Here is a 19,859-nt window from a genome sequence, read left to right as displayed (position 1 = left end):
GTTCACAGTGGGTTTGACTTGTCATGAATGCGTGCAAAAATAAACTCAGAAGAACAAGCCAACAATACACTGAAGTGTCTAAATACAACGACTGCTAACCTCTGTTTATGATTTCAGCAATAAATGTATGAAATATTACAATATTACAAGATAACCCGTGCATTCAAATTACCAACACGTGCATAACGCGCTGGGATTAAACGCGAGAACCAACGAGCAGCGCGGCGTGCGACGCCGCCACGCCACCCCTCCGCAGAGCCCGGCCCGAGCGCCCCCTGCTGGGCACCGCCGGCACAGCCCGAGCCCTCCGAGCCGTCCGGGACGATTCAGCCTTCAATTAATAATTCAATCATAATAAATAATAATGACCTGTTTTATGAAGTTCTGTCATTCTTTTTGAGATTGGCTGCAGATATCACTTGCTAAATTAATAAACTTTCTCACAATCAGACAAGCAACAGAAAGATCACAGATCCTGCCTTTGGTTCTTCAACCATCTCTGCCAAAGCACTTTGACTCGGCCCTGTGCCCACACAGAGGGCACAGACTCCTTCTGAGCAGATCAGAAAGCAGCCAGAAGAGCTGGGAGCTCAGGAAGAGCTCCTTGCTGAGATACTGAAACGGGCTGCCCAGAGAGGTGGTGCTCCATCCCCAGAGACACTCAAGGCCAGGCTGGACCACGCGCTGAGCAACCGGATCGAGCTGTAGGTGTCCCTGCTCACTGTAGGGGGGTGCACTAGATGGCTTCCAAGAGTCCTCTTCAACTCAAATGGTTCCAATTCTATGAACCTAAAAGAGCATCTGGGACAGCACCAGCAAGGGACTTCCCTACAATGAAACAGAATGTCCCCAGTGATGCAGGATTACACAACCCAACCTGTCCTTCAGCTTCACAGGAGCTGAAACTGATCGTGCCATGAATAGTCTTGATCAAGTCACAGGTTTTGTGGACTCTGTGACTAAAATAGCTCCTGGAACCTGTGCTACTCTCGGCCTCTCACTGTATCTTTATCTGAAATCAAGCTGTTTATTGCATTCCTTCCTCATACGTCAGCTCCTAGTGATGAGAGCATGCCAGTGATTAATACTTTTTATTAGGTCAGTTCCAGAGACTTGAAATGAATTTGCCCTGACTCCTCAAGCACGTCACCACACCCACCGCGTGAACTCCAACCATTCGAGGAATGCAGGACAGAAAAAAAACACCCTTATCTGAGGTGATACTCCATAAATCTTTCACAATAACATTAGCGACACACACAGAGCACCGCCGGGAAGTTCTTCCAAGGAAAACGGCAACTAAGTGCTTTAAAAAACTGCAAAAGCTGTTCGCTGTGCTTTCCAGCAGCCCTTTCAGCAAAGCACAATGCGGGAAAAAACAGAAAGCAGCACAAACATTTTCCAACTTTGTAATGTGACAACATAAAGGTTTCAGCCAGGTCCTGCTCACCCAGCTGTAACCCACTGTGTCCTACTGACACGATCACAGACATTTACGGTTTGGATTCTGCACACGTTGTTTGGCAGCACAGAAACAAAACACACTAGATATAGGATGGGAAGGTGCGAATTAGCCTAGACACAGTCTGTCTGACAGCAAATGATACTCAGCAATATCCTCTGTACCAATACAACTTGGCTTGGCTAGAGCGATAGCTGCAATTTCTTTGCCTTTGGCGTGACAGGAGTAACATCAGCTGCACCAAACGGCACTGACTTCGAAGCCATTCAGTGCGGGGTTTTTGCATGCTGACGTCCAGCTGGGATTTCAGCACCCAACCCAACACTCCCAACACTCCCGTGACTTCGTGTCACCCCACGGAGCTGTGCTGGCTCCCTCAGCGTGTCAGAGGACGCCACGCACCGAGTTCTCCACCAGGCTCACACATTAGGAAAAGACACATCGCAAGGGGTTCTTGACTTAAACAGCTCAACTCACACACTTTCTTTCTCCCTCTACATACAAAACTCTGTAAATGAAAAATCCTTTTTCTTCAGATTTTAGGTGTTACACGGTCCCCCCATTCAGGGGGTTTGCCGATACCTCTCCCAAGGTCACTATGTGGACATTTACACAAAAATGACTGTTCTATGGCAGCATAACGCCAACAGATGAGGTCACAGAAAACCCTTCAGGTGCGTTATCAGGTTATGAGAGGTTGTTAAAACAGAAAAGTCCACCAGCAACTCCACAGCCAGAACAGACTTTGCAAGAGCATCCAGAAAGGAAGAGCTCGAGCCCGCAGCCCGGTCCGGACAGGTTCCGCACAGCCCGGTCCGGACAGGTTCCGCACAGCCCGGACAGGTTCCGCACAGCCCATAGATACACAGCCCGAACCGGGACGGCCTTTCCCGCCGCGCTGCCCCACACCGCCGCCCACCCCCAGTGAGGAGCGCAGCCTGCGGCCGGGCCGAGTTCCTTCCCTACATCCCCGTGTTTGCACACCAGACCCACCCACTGCAGAACAAAGGTTGCCAAGGCACGTCCCACACCTGCCCCCTACAGAAAAAAACACACCGTACTTCCTCATCTTACGGTTCCTCCGCCTCCTCCCGCTCAGCGGGGCGCCGCCCTCCATCTTGGAACCCCGCCTGAACTCCGCTGGTGCGCGGCCCCGTCGGCCTGCGGTCAGTGCGCATGCTCGCGAGCGGCAGGTGCGCGGCCCCGCCCGTCTGCGCAGGCGCGGTGGCAAAGCGGCGCGCTCAGCCCACCCTCCCGCGGGTGCCGGCGGCTCGCGGGGCGGCAGGTGCCAGGAGCCGCCTCGCCCCGCCCACTGCCCGCTCCGTGAGGGCGGAGGCGTCGCGGCGGTCGACGGAGCGGTTGCCGGTGCCGGTGCTGGTGCCGTTGGGCTTCGGCCGCGAGCGTCCCGCTCTTCTACCCGCGGGCGCCCGGGGCCGAGAGAAAAGAGTAGACGCCGAGTCTCCGGCGGCATGAATCGGCCTCACCGCGGGCCTGCGGGCAGCCGCGGCCTCGGCACCATGGAGGTGAAGAGTAAGGTAGGCGCCCAGGGCTCGAGCGATCGGGCCGGCCCCGGGGGGGGGGTTCCTGGCGGCGGTTCTGTTGCTGACTCACTCACCTGCCGGGCGGCAGCGCGGCTCTGCGGGGCGCAGCGCGGCCTGGAGCGACCGCCGGGGTGGGGCGGGAACCGTGCGGCGGGGCAGGCCGGGCTGAGAGGAGCTCCAGGAGTGGCGGTGGAAGCTTTGGGATATTCGAGTCAAAAGACGTGTTCAAGGGTCGCAATTTACGTGCCCCAAAACGTGTTCTTTACCTACACCAGGAAACAGATATGGTCTGGCTGTGTACCTGTACTTTCTTCCTTTCGGTGCAGTAGGGCCGGCTCAGTCGGTGTTTGTGACGGACGCAGGTCCTTGTTCGCTCCCCATCACGCCGTGCTTCTCTTCGTTCGGCGGCTCGCTGAGAACTTGATGCCGGCAGTGCTCTCCCGAGGCCGTGTGCGCACTGTGGCTCCTCGCAGCAGCTCCGGCTGTCAGAACTGCGCAGGGCTCTGTGTGTCTCACTGGCTTTTCTGCATCCATTGCCGTTGGTTTTTTCTCCTGGTTGGCCGTAGTCTTGCTGTCAAATCTTCAGTGTTCTGAAATAGATCTTGGTTCGTTTTTGGTTTATGGTGATCGTATTTTGGTAGTTCGTCCTTTTGCAGTTAATTGCGTTTACAATTGTAAATCTTTACATGCACTAGATGTGAAATCTTAACTGGTGTCAAGCTAAAGAGATGTGTTGTTTTAAAATCCTTTTCCATTGTCTCGTGTGGGTGTGTTTTCTTTCATTGGTTTAAATAAAAAAGTACTTTTGTGCCTCTTTTTCCCTAAGCTGCTCTGGTCTGTTTGCCGTTCGAACTCTGTTGCTTCCTGCAATCCAAGCATCCGTTTGCAGTGCAGGAGAGGCAGCCAGGAGCTGGGGACACGAAAAGTGTCTGTTTTTTAAACTAGTGTGACAAGTGCTAAGGCTTCTACTAGAAAACAAGCGGTTCGCTTTTAGAACTTGCGTGGATGATAATTATTTTTCTTTTTTTAAGTGTTTTTGACTTAACTGTGATATGGGTGAAGTCAGAATGTCAAGGAATACTTGGCTGCCATGACTCCAAAGGCTAGTTAAGCATAGCTGTGACTGTGGTCGGTGCAGTGTGTTGTTTGTTTTTTGTTTTTAATCGATGTGCTTGTAGGATTGAAAGCAATCAGAATAATTTGTTTATAATCAGAATGCTTCTTGTCGCAGCTCCAGCCTCCCCTGTAGTGTGCGCTGCCTGATTAAATGTATGTCTATTGATCAGCTGTGTGATGCCTCCTTTGGCATTCTACGGAGAAGGTCTAATGAGTTGGGACTGTCTCTTAGCGTATTATGAAGGAGGTGTTGAGGTGTTCTCTGAACTACTTGTCACTAATGCATTACTTTAAAGTACCTAGATTTAATGTATCAGAGGAGTCATCTTCCTTCTGTGAAGGGAAGCAGCTCCAAAACAGAAAAGCTGTGTGGGAGGTAGAGGGGAGCATTCCTGTGCGGTGCAGTAAGTTTTGAAGGCTTGCCATCAGTGTACAACGCTATGTTTAGGTAGTCCAAATCAATGATCATGCACTGACTGACAAACCATGCCTGCAAAGCACATTGTGACTGGGAATAGTATTTTCTTTTTCTTTGTTTTGTATGGAATGAAATCTAATATACTGAGAAGCTCCAGCAAATGTATCTGTCTTATGTTCTGTTATTATTGCTTAAGACTAGTAGTGCAGCAGCAGCATACAGCATTAGACAGGACATAAAGATGCTTCTCATAAGCAAGTCTTACTTATGTGGGTTTCTCAGGTGAATTCCTGGTATGTTGCCATAGCTTGTGCTGTGTTTTTCCAGCTGAGTCTTCTGATTTTGCGTTTCCGTACTTCATTAAAGTTGCAGATTTTTGTTAGAGCGGTGTGGAATGTGGTGCAACATTTGATATCAAATGGAAATGTTACATGAGATTAATATAGACAAGGAATTTGTGTAGCTTTTCTACTTTATCAGCTTTATAGTAGTACTGAGCATGTGGCAAGCTTTGTTAGAGCATAACATCTGTGGAGATCGTGGGGGGAAAAATTAACTTCGTGTGCTTGAAAATCTGACCGTTGATATCCTTGCTGCAACCACACCATGTTTGCTTCGAGTTGAGAGTAAGATTGTTGGTGGCGTTCTTTTAAATCCTGATGTTACTTAACTGTTCAAACTATGTTGTCTTTCAAAACCAAACAACTGAAGATTGATACAATGCTTGGAGAATTTCCATAGCGCTCATAGTTGAAATAGCTGAAGCAAGGTTCAGCAGGAACACCAGTCACGTTCCATCACTGACATCACACTTCAGCACGCTGCCTCTGACGTGTAGGAAGCTCCTCCTGCAGGCTGTTGTTTGCTTTGTAAGCATGTATGAGTCACCTCTTCTGACTTAAAATGACTGAAATAGGAATATTTCTAGAATGTCCGCAGAGAATTCCATTATTTGAGAACTTTGAAGATGAGGTGTTAAGAGTGAGTGGGCTGCTGTGCCTGTTTGAGTCTGGGCAGCGTTAATGTGCTAACAATAGGGTCCTTGTCTCCTTATTTTCATGCCTTGGTATGTGAGAATTCTAAGGCCTCTATTCTCTAGAACTGTTTTAATCGGTGGTGAGGTAAGGGTTGCTCTGAGGCCTGGTAATTTACACCTCCCCACCTGCCGTGTGTAACACCTACCCCAGTATGTGATACTGAGACTGGAACTTCTGGCAGCGTTTCATTCTGTGTGCCCTTGCTTTCTTCTTAAAACTAAGCTAGGTAAAGAAATGGTTTGAAGTGATGTTCATTGTCGATCAGTGACAGAATCGACAAAAATGCCACCAATTGGCTGTTCTGTACTTTGTAGTGAGGAGTTTATTGTTCTTTTAATTCTTCTACAAGCTGGAATCTTTCAGAAGGAAGCCTGGTTGTTAATATCTCTTCATTCCTTTTAGTATCCTTGCTTCCATGTTGTGCGTGCCTGATACAGAGTGTTTGGAGGAATTGTTATCTAATAGTCCTTCTTCTGGGACTTGTCTGTGCTGGACAGAACACTGTAATCTGACCAGTTATGCTTGTCAGAATTTAAGTCTGTCTGATCTATATCAAATGTTTACTTCTTAATTTGTGCTCAGTTTAGTCTTTCACCAACCAACACTTCAGCATTGTCATCGTTAGTTCTTCAAAACTTACAGGTAATTTAAAGGAGTAATGTTTGAGTGGAGTAGGGAGCTGGGTTGTTTCTTTCTTTTTTGTATTTTTTTGTAGGATCACATAGAGTAAGTGTGAATGCCTCCCCTAAAAGCATGATGCTACTGATTAAATGTGTGGGGATTTCGTATCTACGCGGCCTTGTCTGTTTTATGCCTTGGATACAGCTAGACTTTAAGTGGCTGTGCAATCAAGATTCGTTTAGTGATGGCAGAGGCAAATCTCCTGAATGCTCTTGAGGGGTGGCTGGTTGCTCCTTTTATTTCCTTCTTCCAGAAAGAAGCAGAATTGATCTAAGAGCATCTCATGAAAGTTTTACTGCACGTGGTTTTTACTGAACATCACTGGCTATTCTTTGTATCCATCCGGTCAAAGTGGCTTTTCATTTCTGTTCAGAACAACTAGGACATGTCTTGCACATGTTAGCCATAGCTGTGTATTAATGTATACGTGCCATTCTAAAGCACTCTGAAACTTCTTTGAAGAATTGCAGGTAGCCACGTGCCATAAAAAGTCGGTTGTACTCCTTCCTGATCTTGAGCTGCCAGCATCAGTGCTGGGCATCAGTTCTCCCCCTTTCCCAGAACGTCGCTTACTTCATAAATGTCTGAGAATCTGCATTATTCTGGCTGTAGTTTGTCACCCTAATGCTGTGTTCCTGTGTTAGTGAATGCTTTGATGTACACAGGTGAAAACAACTTGTGAAAACTTTGGGGAGGAAAAAAATACCACAATGCAAAGAGAAGTTTTATGCCTCTACAGAATTGCTGTTTATAGTTCTTAGTGCACTCTTATTGCAAAACATTCGGAATATTTTTGTGCTTCATCTGTGTGTTGGCTGTCCATACTAACGAGGATTTATTTCGTTGTAGTTTGGAGCAGAATTTCGGCGGTTTTCTTTGGAGAGATCCAAACCTGGGAAGTTTGAGGAGTTCTACGGATTGCTGCAGCATGTGCACAAGATACCCAACGTTGATGTTCTAGTGGGATATACAGACGTTCATGGAGATCTGCTACCTATAAATAACGATGACAATTATCACAAAGCAGTTTCCACCGCCAATCCCCTACTCAGGATTTTCATTCAGAGAAAAGGTAAGTGTGCTTGAAGTGGGTAATTACTTGTTTATAATTATACTGTTTACTCGGTATGATGGAGTAAATGCCCTATGTCATTGTGTTGAATTCCACAACTGTAGATGATCAGATTTATTCACATCTCTCTTGCTAGAGTTTTCTCAGGCAGCCTGTTTATACTTCATGCATTTTACCTGTGTTTAGTTTGGTTGGATAAAAAGAAAAGCTGTTACAGGGTGGAAAGGAATCCTACTACATTAAGAAAGCGTTACGTGTCAGTATAGAGACTAACTTTTGATATGCTGCTTCTGTAATGCTTTCCTGAGAAAACAGTGTGGAGCTTTCAGAATGACAGTGATTTCAGTCAGCCAACTTCAAGAGTGAGTGCTGATTATTTTGTCAGTTGGCTTTTAAAATTACATGCGTTCTAGGTCTGAGTTCTGTTGTCTTTCTAGTGTTTGCCTTCATTTGTGAAGCAGAATTCAGTTTTTAAGTTGTATGTGTTTTTGTCCAGAAGGATATATTCAATGTAAAGATCTAAAGGGTGTGGGAGTGTAGAGTCCTAGTGATGTGACTTGAGATTTCTTTGTTCTGTGAATTAAAACAAACCTTACTGCTACACTAGTTGATTTTCTACTAAAATACAGGGTTGTGTGTATATGAATGTAACTGTGCAATTCCTGTATTGACAAACAGTGAAGTGATCTTTAAGTAACACACCATTAATTGCTCAGCTACTTTGTAAAGATGTGTGCTGTTTCTGGCTGTTGCTTATCAACAGGTTTGTTTTCCCTAGAAAATACTTGGGCACCAGAAGCTTTTATTGACGTTCTCACTCCAAAGTAATAAACTCCACAACAAACAGTCTGACACAGAAGCAGTATTCAAAAACTGTGGCTGTTTGCCAGGTGCTGTTTCTGACAGTGCATTTGTTTTGTTTGTGTACTTAAATATAGTGAGGTCTGTATGCTTTCATTTCTGAATTGCCAAGGAGATGCACTGTTAAGAGAACGTAAATGCAGAAAAGGTCTGTGATTCAGTTTAATCTCCTACAGTACCATATGAGGAGGATAGATAAGCCACTTTGTCAGACTAGGATTATTGAGGTTACATTTAACACCATATGGTTTTTAAATTGTTACTAGTCTTAAAGACTTGATGCTAATTGTTACTGGTGTTGCATCTATCATGCTTTGTTCTTCATACTTTAAAAAAGTTTGATGGATTGTTATTATGTTTCTGGTGCAAGGAATTGCGTATAGAATTGATAGTAATGCACAACTAGAAATGAGATAAACCCAATTGTGTTAATAATGCCAGAACTGATTGTCAGAAAAAGCTGTGTAGAAAATAGTCCCTGTCAAGAGGAACTATATAGTCTTCTGACTATGGAGGTCTGGGTGATAAGGAACCTAGACTGGCATCCAAATCCATCGCTATACTGCGTTCTGTGTTATTTGGTCACTTCTAATTGTGTTGAAGCTATGAATCCATTAGCATCCTAGCTGTATAGAGCAGGAGCCTTTTCAGAGGAAAGCAAGGAAATATTTATGTTATTTTGGTAACTTAGTTACAAATGAGGCTGAGCCGTTTGAGATCTATGTGCAGCAGTCTTACTGTTTAGGTATGTATAGTGCATCGAACTGCACAGCTCATTGTCTGTACATCTATGAATTTGAGAACTGAGTGTTTGAACTAATGCGTGCTATTAATGGGACTGCTTTAATCTGCACTGCTCTGAAACTAGTTAATGATAAATTATTCAAGTTAACTTTCTTCCTGTAAGGTTTGTTGTGGCTTCCATAAACTCTGTTGAATCACCTGAAGATTTTGCTGGAAAAATCTTTTTAAAATTCTTATAAAGCAAAACTTCCTTATATTCCCAACAAGAATAGATGGGAATTTAAGATCTTTGGCAAAAAGTTATTGCTGGCTGGGAGGGGTGGCAGAACAGAGGAGGGAGTTTGCATTGTTTTAAAAGATCAGAAACTTTATTATGTTCTCTTGCTGATCTAAAAGCTCATGTAAGATATGAGTGAACTATGATAAAATCGAGCATAAATAATATTGAACCTGTATCCAAAGAAGGCTTTAAGGTGTGGGAAGGAGAGCAACAGGATTCTGTTGTAATGATAGCAGTATGTGGCAGTGGTGATGGTGCAGGTCTAACTTAAGGAGTTTTGGCATGGCAGAGTAAGCACGCTTTTATATTGTTTACTTTTAACTGTTGATTTGTGAAACCTGGGAAGTTATGCATCCAAAGGACTTAAGTTTACTGGTTGCTGTGGTAAGAAACCTGGATATCCTTTAATGAGATAAAAGTATTTGTCCTCTCAGGTTTTTCTAACTATAACTAGTATTTCTGTAACACTCGTCTCAGCATTCAGTCTGAATTAGAACTTGTAGCACAAGTTATGGCTATCAGTTTGTAGAAAAGTTGCATGTTGGAATTTCATCTGGGAGTCTGAGAGATTAACAGGTACTGCTGACATCTGGAACTTCAGCGTTGAACTGCTGCATCATGATTAAATCCAGATGTTTGGGAGTCACTCTGTCTGTGGGAAAAATCTGACTGTGAATAAAAACAAGGGAGAGACAGTCCCCACAGACAGCGAAGGGCAACTGGGGGGTTGGTTGTGCTTTGAATACATCCTTCATAGAGACCAGAAGTTAGACCATGATTTCAATCTAGAATCCATAAAAATCACTTAGTGTTCTATATTGTAATTTCCTATTCCTATGCATCATGCCCAGTGCATGGCTTTGTAGAGTGAAAAGGAGCTTCTTATTTCACTTCTAGTTCTTAAGGTGAGCTTTCTTTTTCCATGAAAAGCAAATTTTTAAAAAAACTTTCCAGGGAAGATTGCTTCTGTTTGTGTCCAGATTCTGAAAAAACATGTGGGTTTGTTATAGTTTGGGCCTAGTTAAGGGTTAATTTAGTGGGCCTTATTTGAAAATGGTAAGTTGCACTGTTATTCCAATATGATAATGATTTGGGGTTTGTGCAAATGTGAAGTTATTCGTTGTGAGTTACGTTGGTTTGCCAGGAGATCGGGAAACCATTGTGAGTGTCTTAAACGACACGGACGTGAAAGCAGATTTGACACTTGCAGGCAGTTTTAAATTTCCTGCAGTAAGTTCGTACAGATCGGTGCCACCTTGAGTTTGAAATTGCAAGAAACAAATCACTCCAATTCTATGTGGCCGCTCTCCTTAATGTTATCTGTAGTTAATACCTTGTCCTTTGGCTTTATGCCAAAATATCTTTCCCTGTAGCTTTGAACTGATTAGCTAGGTGCCAGAACAAAGATGCCTTTGTACTCAGGAGTATTGCTTTAACTTCTCTGCGGCTGAACAAACTTTCTAAACAGTTGTGCTGTTTGGATGAGATATGAGATATGGAGAGATGAGTTTTCTTCATTGACCTTGTTGTTTTTTTCCCCAGAAATTATGCAACTTCATAATGTTTGCACTAGTTGTGCATTGTTAGACTTTTAAGACTAGCTATGATACAAGAATCAAAGCCTCTGCTTAGGTGTTTCGACTTATAGCTTGTAATTTTGGAATACTGTGATTGAAGTATCATGTAACTTGAAATATTTCTAAAAGCAGAAGTGCCAGCTCGGTGTTAAGAATTCTGATGGTATTTGTTTTGCTAAAGACTTCTGAAGTTCATATCTATTCCAATAAATATTCTTCTGCTGGTTTGTTTAAAAAGCACTTCTGAGTCTGAGTGAGAAGATCTGGGCTAGGGAAGAAAGCTGTGAGCAGCAGTGTGACTAGTTCTAGAGCTAACTGTTGGGTAAGGAGCACAGAAACTAAGAGGGATCATCTGTGAGATCCAGTAATTCTTCCAGGACGTACTAAATGCCTGTTTGTGTAACTGGTGCATTCCAAGACTATCATCCAGGCACAGAAGACCTGGCTGTAGCAGGACAGGGGCTTTGCTGTGTGCCTTCTTTGAAGCTGGAGTTGTTTTACTGGCCAGCTGGAGGAAGCTGGGAGCTCAGATATGACAGACATTCTGTCATATCAGGTGTTAAAAATTACTACATACTGCATCTGAATCTTTGACAAGAATCTGAATTTGTTCACTCAAGATTCATGAAAAAAATCCACCAAAATTGGATACTTTGAATGTTGCAATACCTTGTATGGATAGAAGAGGACTTATAAGAAGGTGAATACTACCTGTTTTGATGCAGTTTTCCTGTGTACAGTTTCTAAACGACATCCTGCACTAAACTCAGTGGAAACCCAGTGCTGCACTTGTACTGGTGTGCGTTAGTACCTATGTACTAGTGCTTCCATCAGCATTCTGCACCGTGGGCCAGAATGTTTTGTGTATACAATCCTCCTCTTCCTTTTTTTTTTCTTAAAAAGAGCTTATTCTAAATAAATGAATGTATGGCTGAATGAGTAAGAATACATCCAGCTTGGTTATTAGCTTTGTGGAGAACTTCCACAAAAAATAATAATATTTTAGAGTGATGTTATGTGTTATAGCCTGGAAAACCTGTCTTGTAAATGCAAACCAAAGTGGAGGTTTTTGGAACAAGGTAAAGTGACTCATGGACATGTCTTGTCCATGCAATATTGCTCTGGTCCTTGAGTGTTTTTCACTGACTTTGCTACTTCTGCCGCTGATTGTGCTGCCTTAAAATCAGAGTTCTAGAGTATTAAAAATCTGTGGTATTTAGGCATGAACTGCATAGAAGTTTTTGAGACAGAGCTGAGTTCCATGCCAGCTGCTGGTAGGAAAAGGGAAAACTCATGACCTAAAAAATAAACTTTGCACTCATTAGCATTCTTACTGAATTCCAATATTCAGGTCACTGTCATCTGTTGTTTGTACTGTCGCTTCCTTCCATTATGTATTACTCTGTATTTAAGTGTGAAGTCGCTTAAAGCAAAGCCCTTCTAATTTCTTATTTTGCAATGGCCCTTGTTCTGTAAGCAGTCAGAGCTCTAAATTAAAATAAATAAATAAAAAGCATTACAACTCATTGAATTACAAAAATCTTTGCAATGTAGTGACCAGGTATTTAACCTGAAACTGGTTTGGTTTGTCAGTAGATAAAACCAAAGCATCTACTTTTTACTTTGATGATAAATTTAATGCAAAGATTAAAAGAATTGTTTCATGTTGTCTGAGAACTCAGCATGTTAGTTTTCATGGAGCACAGGATTATTACTGGCTGATCTCCAGTCAGATATCACAAAACACATTTTACGCAAAGTGTTAAGCTTGCATTTGCAGAAGTGTTTTGCAGGAGAAACTGCCCACCTATTACAAGCTTTGTTTGGGGAAGTGGATTTTTTCCTTGGGTGTTTTTAAATTGAGTCACCTTTTGTCACAAACTGACTTGACTCTCTTAGACATCTAATGAACAGACCTTACATTATTTCTAAATCCTCCTTGCTTGATGTTAGATCTAATATTTTCATTTAGTCTTTTCTGCTTAGTTTTTCTGCTGAAGAACAGCTGATTGAAAACGTTTCAAACTCAGTTCATCATTTTTGGAGTTAGAGAATACTTAACATGGAAGATTGCTTTGGAAAATGGGCATTCTTTGGACAAAAGTTGCTGCTGGAGAACATATTTATTTCCATTAGAAATATTTATATGGCTTTGATTCGTTGTGGTTTTTGTTTGTTTGTTTTGTTTTTTTTTAAATAAAGAAAACATATGCAAGTCATTTGTGCACTTTGCTATCAAACAGTAGCAACTGCAGCATTGCTTGTACAAACAGTGTTGCTGGAAGTATGTGCATGCAAGGTCCCTTTGTTTCTGTTCCACAGCCGTTTTACCTACATTGCATGGGGGCAGGGAAAAGAGTGCAGAATGCAATAAGGTTTCTGGAGTTTGAATCCAGGTCACTTGGATTGCTTCCAGGAGCTGGGCAATAATGGGTACTTTGGCTGCTTTCCCTTTTTCATTCTTTCTTTTACGATGGTCTGAAAGTTGAGGAGAGAAAACTAACGAATGGAATTACTCTGAATAAAATTAAAATGTTTCTAGGAATGTTCTTGTTCTTTCCATTTCTAACCTTTCTCATGCAGCTGGAATGCAGTTCTTTCTCTTTACTCTGCTAACTTTAATTTTTTTAGCTTTAATTTTTTTGAACTGTCCTTTCCTTTGTTAGCCTTGCAAGACGTGATGAGTCACGTAGCATCAGAGTCCTTGTCTCAAGTATAGACAGAAATGTTTCTACTGTAGCAAGCCAGAAACTTTCTAGACTAGATTGTTCATTCTGCTAACCTAAATCATGAAAGCGATGCTATATGGCCTACATATAAAGCAATCTAATCATCAGTGTGCTATGTCTTACAGAAGATGCAGACTACAGTGCCTTTGGTACCGACACTATGACACGGAAGAAAAATGTCTTAACAAATGTGCTACGTCCAGATAATCACAAGAAGAAACCACACATTGTCATTAGCATGCCACAAGACTTCAGACCAGTATCTTCTATTATAGACGTAGATATTCTTCCAGAAACCCATCGCAGGGTACGACTTTACAAGTATGGAACCGACAAACCCCTTGGATTCTACATACGGGATGGCTCTAGTGTCAGAGTAACGCCGCATGGATTAGAAAAAGTTCCGGGAATTTTCATATCCAGGCTTGTCCCTGGAGGTCTAGCTCAAAGCACAGGCTTACTGGCTGTCAATGATGAAGTACTGGAGGTGAATGGAATAGAAGTTTCAGGAAAAAGCCTTGATCAAGTTACAGACATGATGATTGCAAACAGCCGTAACCTGATCATTACAGTCAGACCAGCAAACCAGAGGAATAATGTTGTGAGGAACAGTCGGAATTCTGGCAGCTCCGGTCAGTCGACTGAATCTAGTCTTCCAAGCAGCACGCCAAATATTTTAGCAAATTTCCTGCAAGGAGAAGAAGAGAGTGACGAGGAGGACATTATCATTGAAGACAGCGGTGAGCCACAGCAAATTCCTAAAGCTGCACCCACCAGCCTCGAATCATTGACACAGATTGACCTGCTCCATGAGTCAACCCAGAATGGCTTCCTTCCTTCCAGTGAGGTGAACTTGAATCACTCAGCATGCAACGTTAGCATGGAATGTGAAGTACAAAACCCAGATCATAAGTCATTAGAAGAAGACGGAACTATAATAACACTATGAAATTACATTGTTGTACTTTGTACTGAGCAAGGATGCGGTACATTTTTGATTTGGCATAATATGTTTTATACCTCTCCATCTCCTGTGCACTGCAATTTGCTTAAGAGGAGGAAAAGATAGCAGATGTAAGAAAATAACAACGTTGTAAGTTGACTGACTGCACTTCCATGTAAATACTTCACAAAGATAATAGTTGATAACTGACTGACATTTACATTGAAGGTGAAGGATAGCTAAGAGATGGCTGTGAGCTTTCTCTTAACGGTACTTTTATTGTTTGTTTGTTTGTTTTAATGCTGAATACTACTGGTTCTATGGGATTAAACTTCCATTAGTGTCTAAGGTTGATTATCTAATGTGCTGTGGTTTCACGTTCAACTGAAGTGCTGTTATATATGATGGAGCCGCTGTAGTCGGTTCATTCCTCTTCTGGCCTGCTGTTCTGCTGATCGAGCTGTCTGCGTGCCTCTGCATATGAGAAAATTAAAATAAGCAGGAGGTGGGCTGGGAAAGAGGTACCCTTGGTGGCTCAAGTTCCTGAGTCACTGAGCAGCGGCAGTATGTGAGGAGGTCAGCAGCTTATCCTCAGTTAGATAGGGCCTTCTTAGGCTGACTATCCCGTTGTAAGTGTGTAACCACAGGCTTGTTAGTCATGCATCTATATTGTTTTTAATCTGCCTTTTGTTGCGAGGTTCATTTACTTTCAATTACACTATGATTTTTTAAACCCAAATGTGAAGCTTCTAACACTTCTGTGTCTCAGATCTGTTCTCATTTTAGTTTGCAATATTTAGGACATTGTCAAATCTTGTTGCTAATCTCAGTGAATATTAAACAAATCAAATGTAAAGTTAATTCTATGGAAATGATATTACATCATCCATGTTTTAAAGAACAAAAGTCAGTCCTAGCAGAAGCTGTAAAGATTTCTGCTGGCAAAGCTTGCTGTTGAGTCTAAATGATGTGAAAATGACTTTCTTCACACCTACACATTTAAAGCAGCTTAAATTGACTTAAATCCCTGTATTTAGAAAACAGTTTGCAATCAGGATGAGACTTTAATAGAACTTGTTCGAGCAGTATGGTATTAGAATTATTCATTCTAATGAACCAAACTGTAAATGCTGATTTTCCTGTGCACCACTGACTGTCTTGAACATTATAGAGCTGCTACGCGTAAAGCAAAATGCAGGTGACAAGTATTGATACTGCAAAAGCACAAGCAAGCACATTTCCCCTCATCTGAGGATCTTCTGTTTTACCGCCTGGCGCTCTGTTCCCTGCCTGACTCTATTTTGGGATCATTACTTGTTGCAGGAAAATTAGATGGGAACTAATAAAGTTGGGAGGAAGGTGAATGGAGCTTCCCAGCAGGGATCCAGCAGTCTGAGTCAACCTGGAAGGAAGCAGTAGGATGTGACCAGTTCTGTGCTGTGCTTCCAGATTCTTGGAAGTGTCTTCTGCCCTGTGGGTTGAAACTTGGTGATCATTGTGGTCTTTTTCAACCCAGGCCATTCTATGATTCTTTGTAACAGGCAGGAAAGGAGACTAACTTTCCCCCCCCCCCCCCCAGTTTACTCTGGGGAAACATCTACCTCTGGTAACTTTACTAATGTGGGGCTAACTAGAAGCTTAGTATTAAGGCATCTGCACCAGGATTCATAGTGTATCAGAGGCTAGAAGTGTATTTGATTAAGCTTTCTGTAACATAAATGAAGTTACTTCAGTTGTTAGTGGCATTAAATTTTAATGCACTTGAATTTGGAGTTAATAATCTCAACATTGGAACACATTCAAATCTCACAGGAGTTGAAGTGTTTTACTTATTTTTGCTAATTATTGATATGAAGAAACTATATCCGCTTAGTGTGAAATGAGGAAAATAAATCTTCATTCTGCAATATGTAATTTCAGTAACACATTTTCTGACAGTGCTGCTCTCTACACTTCCTTTACTGAAGGAAGAGTGTTTACTTTGAAGTATCTTCTTGCTTTATCAAAGACTTTCCTTCCTGTATGAAATCATCAGCTGATGGTGACTTTCATTTATTATGCTAGTTTGCACTTCTGTGCCTTTTGTTTACTTGAATGTATTGTGAATAATTAAAAGGAGTAAAGGCACTTGGATGAGAAAAGAGTGAGGTCAGTGGATCCAGAAGATGAGCTGGTAGCATGCTCAGTGCAGGGGGAATGCTCCATTCGGAGGATATACCCTGTGGGTCTGCTGCAGTGTGTTTTGCAGCTCGGATACAAGATGAGCTGTTAAGTTAGACAGGAGTGTTAATTACAGAACGTTAAAGGTAACTTATTGCTGAAGTACAAACACCCAAAGTTAGCTTGCTGCCAAACTCCTGTTACCCAATTGTACTCTAACAGATGCATGGATATGTTGGATATGTATGCCAGTATGAAGGATTTGTAGAAAACTAGCCAGGGTCCACTAAACACTGCATGGAAATTCATCTCTTAGGACCTTTTCTGCAATCCTGTAATCTAATTGATCTAAATATGTGAGATAATACTCTGGACAAGTAATGTTCTGTTTTACAGGAACTTGATAACACACATGACAAGACTAAGCATTAGGGATTTGATTAAAACACAGCACCAGGTATACACACTAAAGACTGATTTCTAGGTTTATTATGGTTACAGGGACGGGCTGCACAGCATGTAATTGCAAACTGCTGCAGCGACCATGAAGTTTCTAAAGTTCTTCCACATCTTACTAATGTATACACTGTTAATTATGAAATACTTTTAAATCGTTACTTCAGGATGATCAGTGGTTGATTACGAATGGCTAAACCTCATGTATAAGTGGTACTAAGGCTCAGCAGAGGGTTTGTTAAGTATGCCGATATCATTAGCCTTTAATTCACTACCTCCTGAATTTTTAACATCTTTACAATTTTCTCCTTGGAAGAAAGTGCTTAAAGGCTTGACTGTTTCATACAGATTTTTATCTTTAGCTAAAAGAAATCCAGAAGTGATAGTGAGGTTGCTACGCATGATTGACAAAATTAAGCTGCTATTAATGTAATCTTTGTGTTTTAAGTATCCTGTGTATGTAAACTGTATTTTCAACCCAGATTTTATAAATTAATTTATAAATATCCAAATTACTTAAAAAAAAAAAAAATGGAGCAGAAAACTGAAGTTCCTTTGTGTAGTGTTATGTGTTGTATACATGCATGGGGGAAGTCCTTCCTTCATTGCAGCTGGGAGACAAGTGCACCTTACTGGGAGAAACAAGCAAATTCTTCATAGAATTAAGATGCATATACTTTGAAGTTCTGCTCTGGTACTGGGTAAGTCAAGCCTAACTGTGAATCATGTGTTTTTCCACAGCTGAAGTTAGGGCAATGTTCTCACAACCTGTCTTTTAACATGTGTATTTTTGTGAATATTATGTATTTTCTAATTAAATTCTACTTGGAATGTGATTTTTACATGAATGAACTTGTTTAAAATGTCAAATATCAGTATTTTTCTTACAACTTCAATGTATAATGTACATTGTTAGCTCACTGAATGAAGATTGATTTTATGAATCTAGCTAGCTGTAGCTGTATATTAGTCTTATATTTTTACAGACTGGAACAATAAATGGATATACAGAAATTAAATGGGTTTTTTCCTTAATTACTCTTAGACATGTAAAAATGAGGAAGAGTGCGATGTTTGCTAGTTCTGAAGAATGAATGTAGCTGGGCTTGTTTCCACTTGGGCACTTGGTGGTCTGTTTTTGCATTATAGCCTTGATGTCTTCTTCCTCTGCTCCTTTCTCTGAAGCGAAGCTTTATGTGTGGAAAGTGTGTGCCAAAACTTGTCCTTGGGTGCTGCTGACTGAGCTGCAATGTGCCCATTCTATGTTTCCTACAGTAGCTGCTAATAATGACTTTTGCTTTGTATCACTTTCCTGAAGACATCTTATGCTGAACATGGGATGAGCCTGGGAGATGGTTCTCTCTCATCTGTCACCTCTGTCGGATGCTGCTGGCGGTTTTGGAGGCTTTCCTTTACTGTAAGTATTTGTTACAACTGTATTAATGTTTTAACTTGCACCCGGTCCCCTTGCAAATGCTTTCTCTCTCATCTAATTACTGGCAGCCCTTGGAAAAAATGTACCTGGTGGCAGAAGATTTGAGTTTCTTTAGGTATTTTTGCAACTGCTGTTCTCGGAGCAAACCATACAATTTCTGTGCTGTACCTTCCTGCAAGGAGCAAGACTGAGATCAGTGCTAAGCACTCAATTTGCAGTTCTCATATTGAAATTAGCTGTGGCACCCCTCTGATCCAGGTTCGGCTGGGTTAGTGCTGGGTTTCCTGCTGACTGTGAGAGCTGTATGTGGTCCTGCAGAAGAGGGATTGTCAGCTTCAGAGTAGCTCCGTAGATGCTTCCAGTTCTGGTGTGAAGAAAAATATGCATTGCATGTTCGCAGTGTTGCTCTTGGATGCTGGAGAAGCAAGAAATGGAACGTCTGGTTCTTGGGGAAGTGAGATCATAGCCAAGACTGAAGAATTCAGACTACTTACGCGGCTATGATAGACCAGTTGTGTACTTTCCCTCTCCAACAGGAGACAGGCTCTTCTCTGAGGACTTTGTGTACTATGTTTATTCTTTTTAAGTGGTTTAGAAAGCTGCGGCACAGAGCGATTTGGGGAAGTGCTGTGCTGTGCTATTTTACCATGTTACAGCCATTTAGGAGCGTTGCTAATAAGATATAATATCCGGTCCTTAGAATTAACATTCCTTTCTGCTTGAACTAGTACTTTATTACCTAAGGAAATGCTTTGCGTTTCGTCAGAGCAGGGTTGGTATTGGGCTGTGATGCTGCGCCCACGTTTGCTCTCCAGAGGAGAATGTTTTTATTTTGAACGCAGCTCTCCCCGCGTGATACAGAGGGATATTTAGCTTTGCAAAAGCCAGAATGTGTTTATTAAGCTGTACCAATCACCTCATGAGATGCTGTCTCTGCCTGCAGCCATTCCTCTGTTCAGACCGCGACTGCAGCTGTACTGCCTCCTGATGTGCGTTTCCTTCCAAGGGTTACAAGTTCTTTTTGCTGTTCTGAATGCTGCAGACCCAGATTGTTTGTTTTTAAAAAGTAGGGTTCGTCTTTTGGAGGAAGCAAAAGATTTTAAAGTCTTAAGCTGAGGAGAAAGCACTGAATATATAGATTTGTGACTTTGAGTGCTGTGAGGTTACATAAAGGGAGTCTGACCTCGTGCGGCCACGAGCAGTTCTCGGTGTCGTTCCCTGCTGTGTGCGCCGCTCCTGCAGTCGCTGTTATCGGGGGCAGCACCCAAGGAACGTGCCGAGATCAGGCGGTTCCTGTCCCCGCTGGGAGCGCCATGGAGCTGCTCCGCGCTCGGTGTCAGGCTGCGC

The 19,859-nt window shown here is 42.3% G+C and overlaps 2 protein-coding genes across 3 annotated transcripts in view; one reads left to right on the top strand and one right to left on the bottom strand.

Moving 5' to 3' along the window:
- The window catches only part of RIPOR3 (RIPOR family member 3), a 47,034-nt gene extending 44,381 nt beyond the window's left edge, over nt 1–2,653 (bottom strand). The window contains exon 1 of one of the 2 annotated variants that reach the window (XM_072350545.1): nt 2,524–2,653. The gene's annotated coding sequence lies outside the window, so the exon portion shown is untranslated. The remainder of the gene's footprint in view (nt 1–2,523) is intronic. The other variant, XM_072350543.1, reaches the window with a different exon arrangement.
- Nucleotides 2,654–2,708: 55 nt separating this feature from the next.
- PARD6B (par-6 family cell polarity regulator beta) lies at nt 2,709–18,088 on the top strand. Its single transcript, XM_072350575.1, has 3 exons — nt 2,709–2,997; nt 7,105–7,327; nt 13,644–18,088. Exons 1-3 carry the CDS (start codon nt 2,932–2,934, stop codon nt 14,465–14,467), a joined length of 1,113 nt encoding a protein of 370 aa, XP_072206676.1. The 5' UTR covers nt 2,709–2,931; the 3' UTR covers nt 14,468–18,088.
- The last annotated feature ends 1,771 nt before the right edge of the window (nt 18,089–19,859 follow it).

The sequence above is a fragment of the Excalfactoria chinensis genome, chromosome 15 (genome assembly GCF_039878825.1).
Source record: "Excalfactoria chinensis isolate bCotChi1 chromosome 15, bCotChi1.hap2, whole genome shotgun sequence".
Classification (NCBI taxonomy): domain Eukaryota; kingdom Metazoa; phylum Chordata; class Aves; order Galliformes; family Phasianidae; genus Excalfactoria; species Excalfactoria chinensis.
The sequence above is the reverse complement of the archived record's forward strand: the minus strand, read 5'-3'. Positions and strand labels throughout refer to the sequence as shown.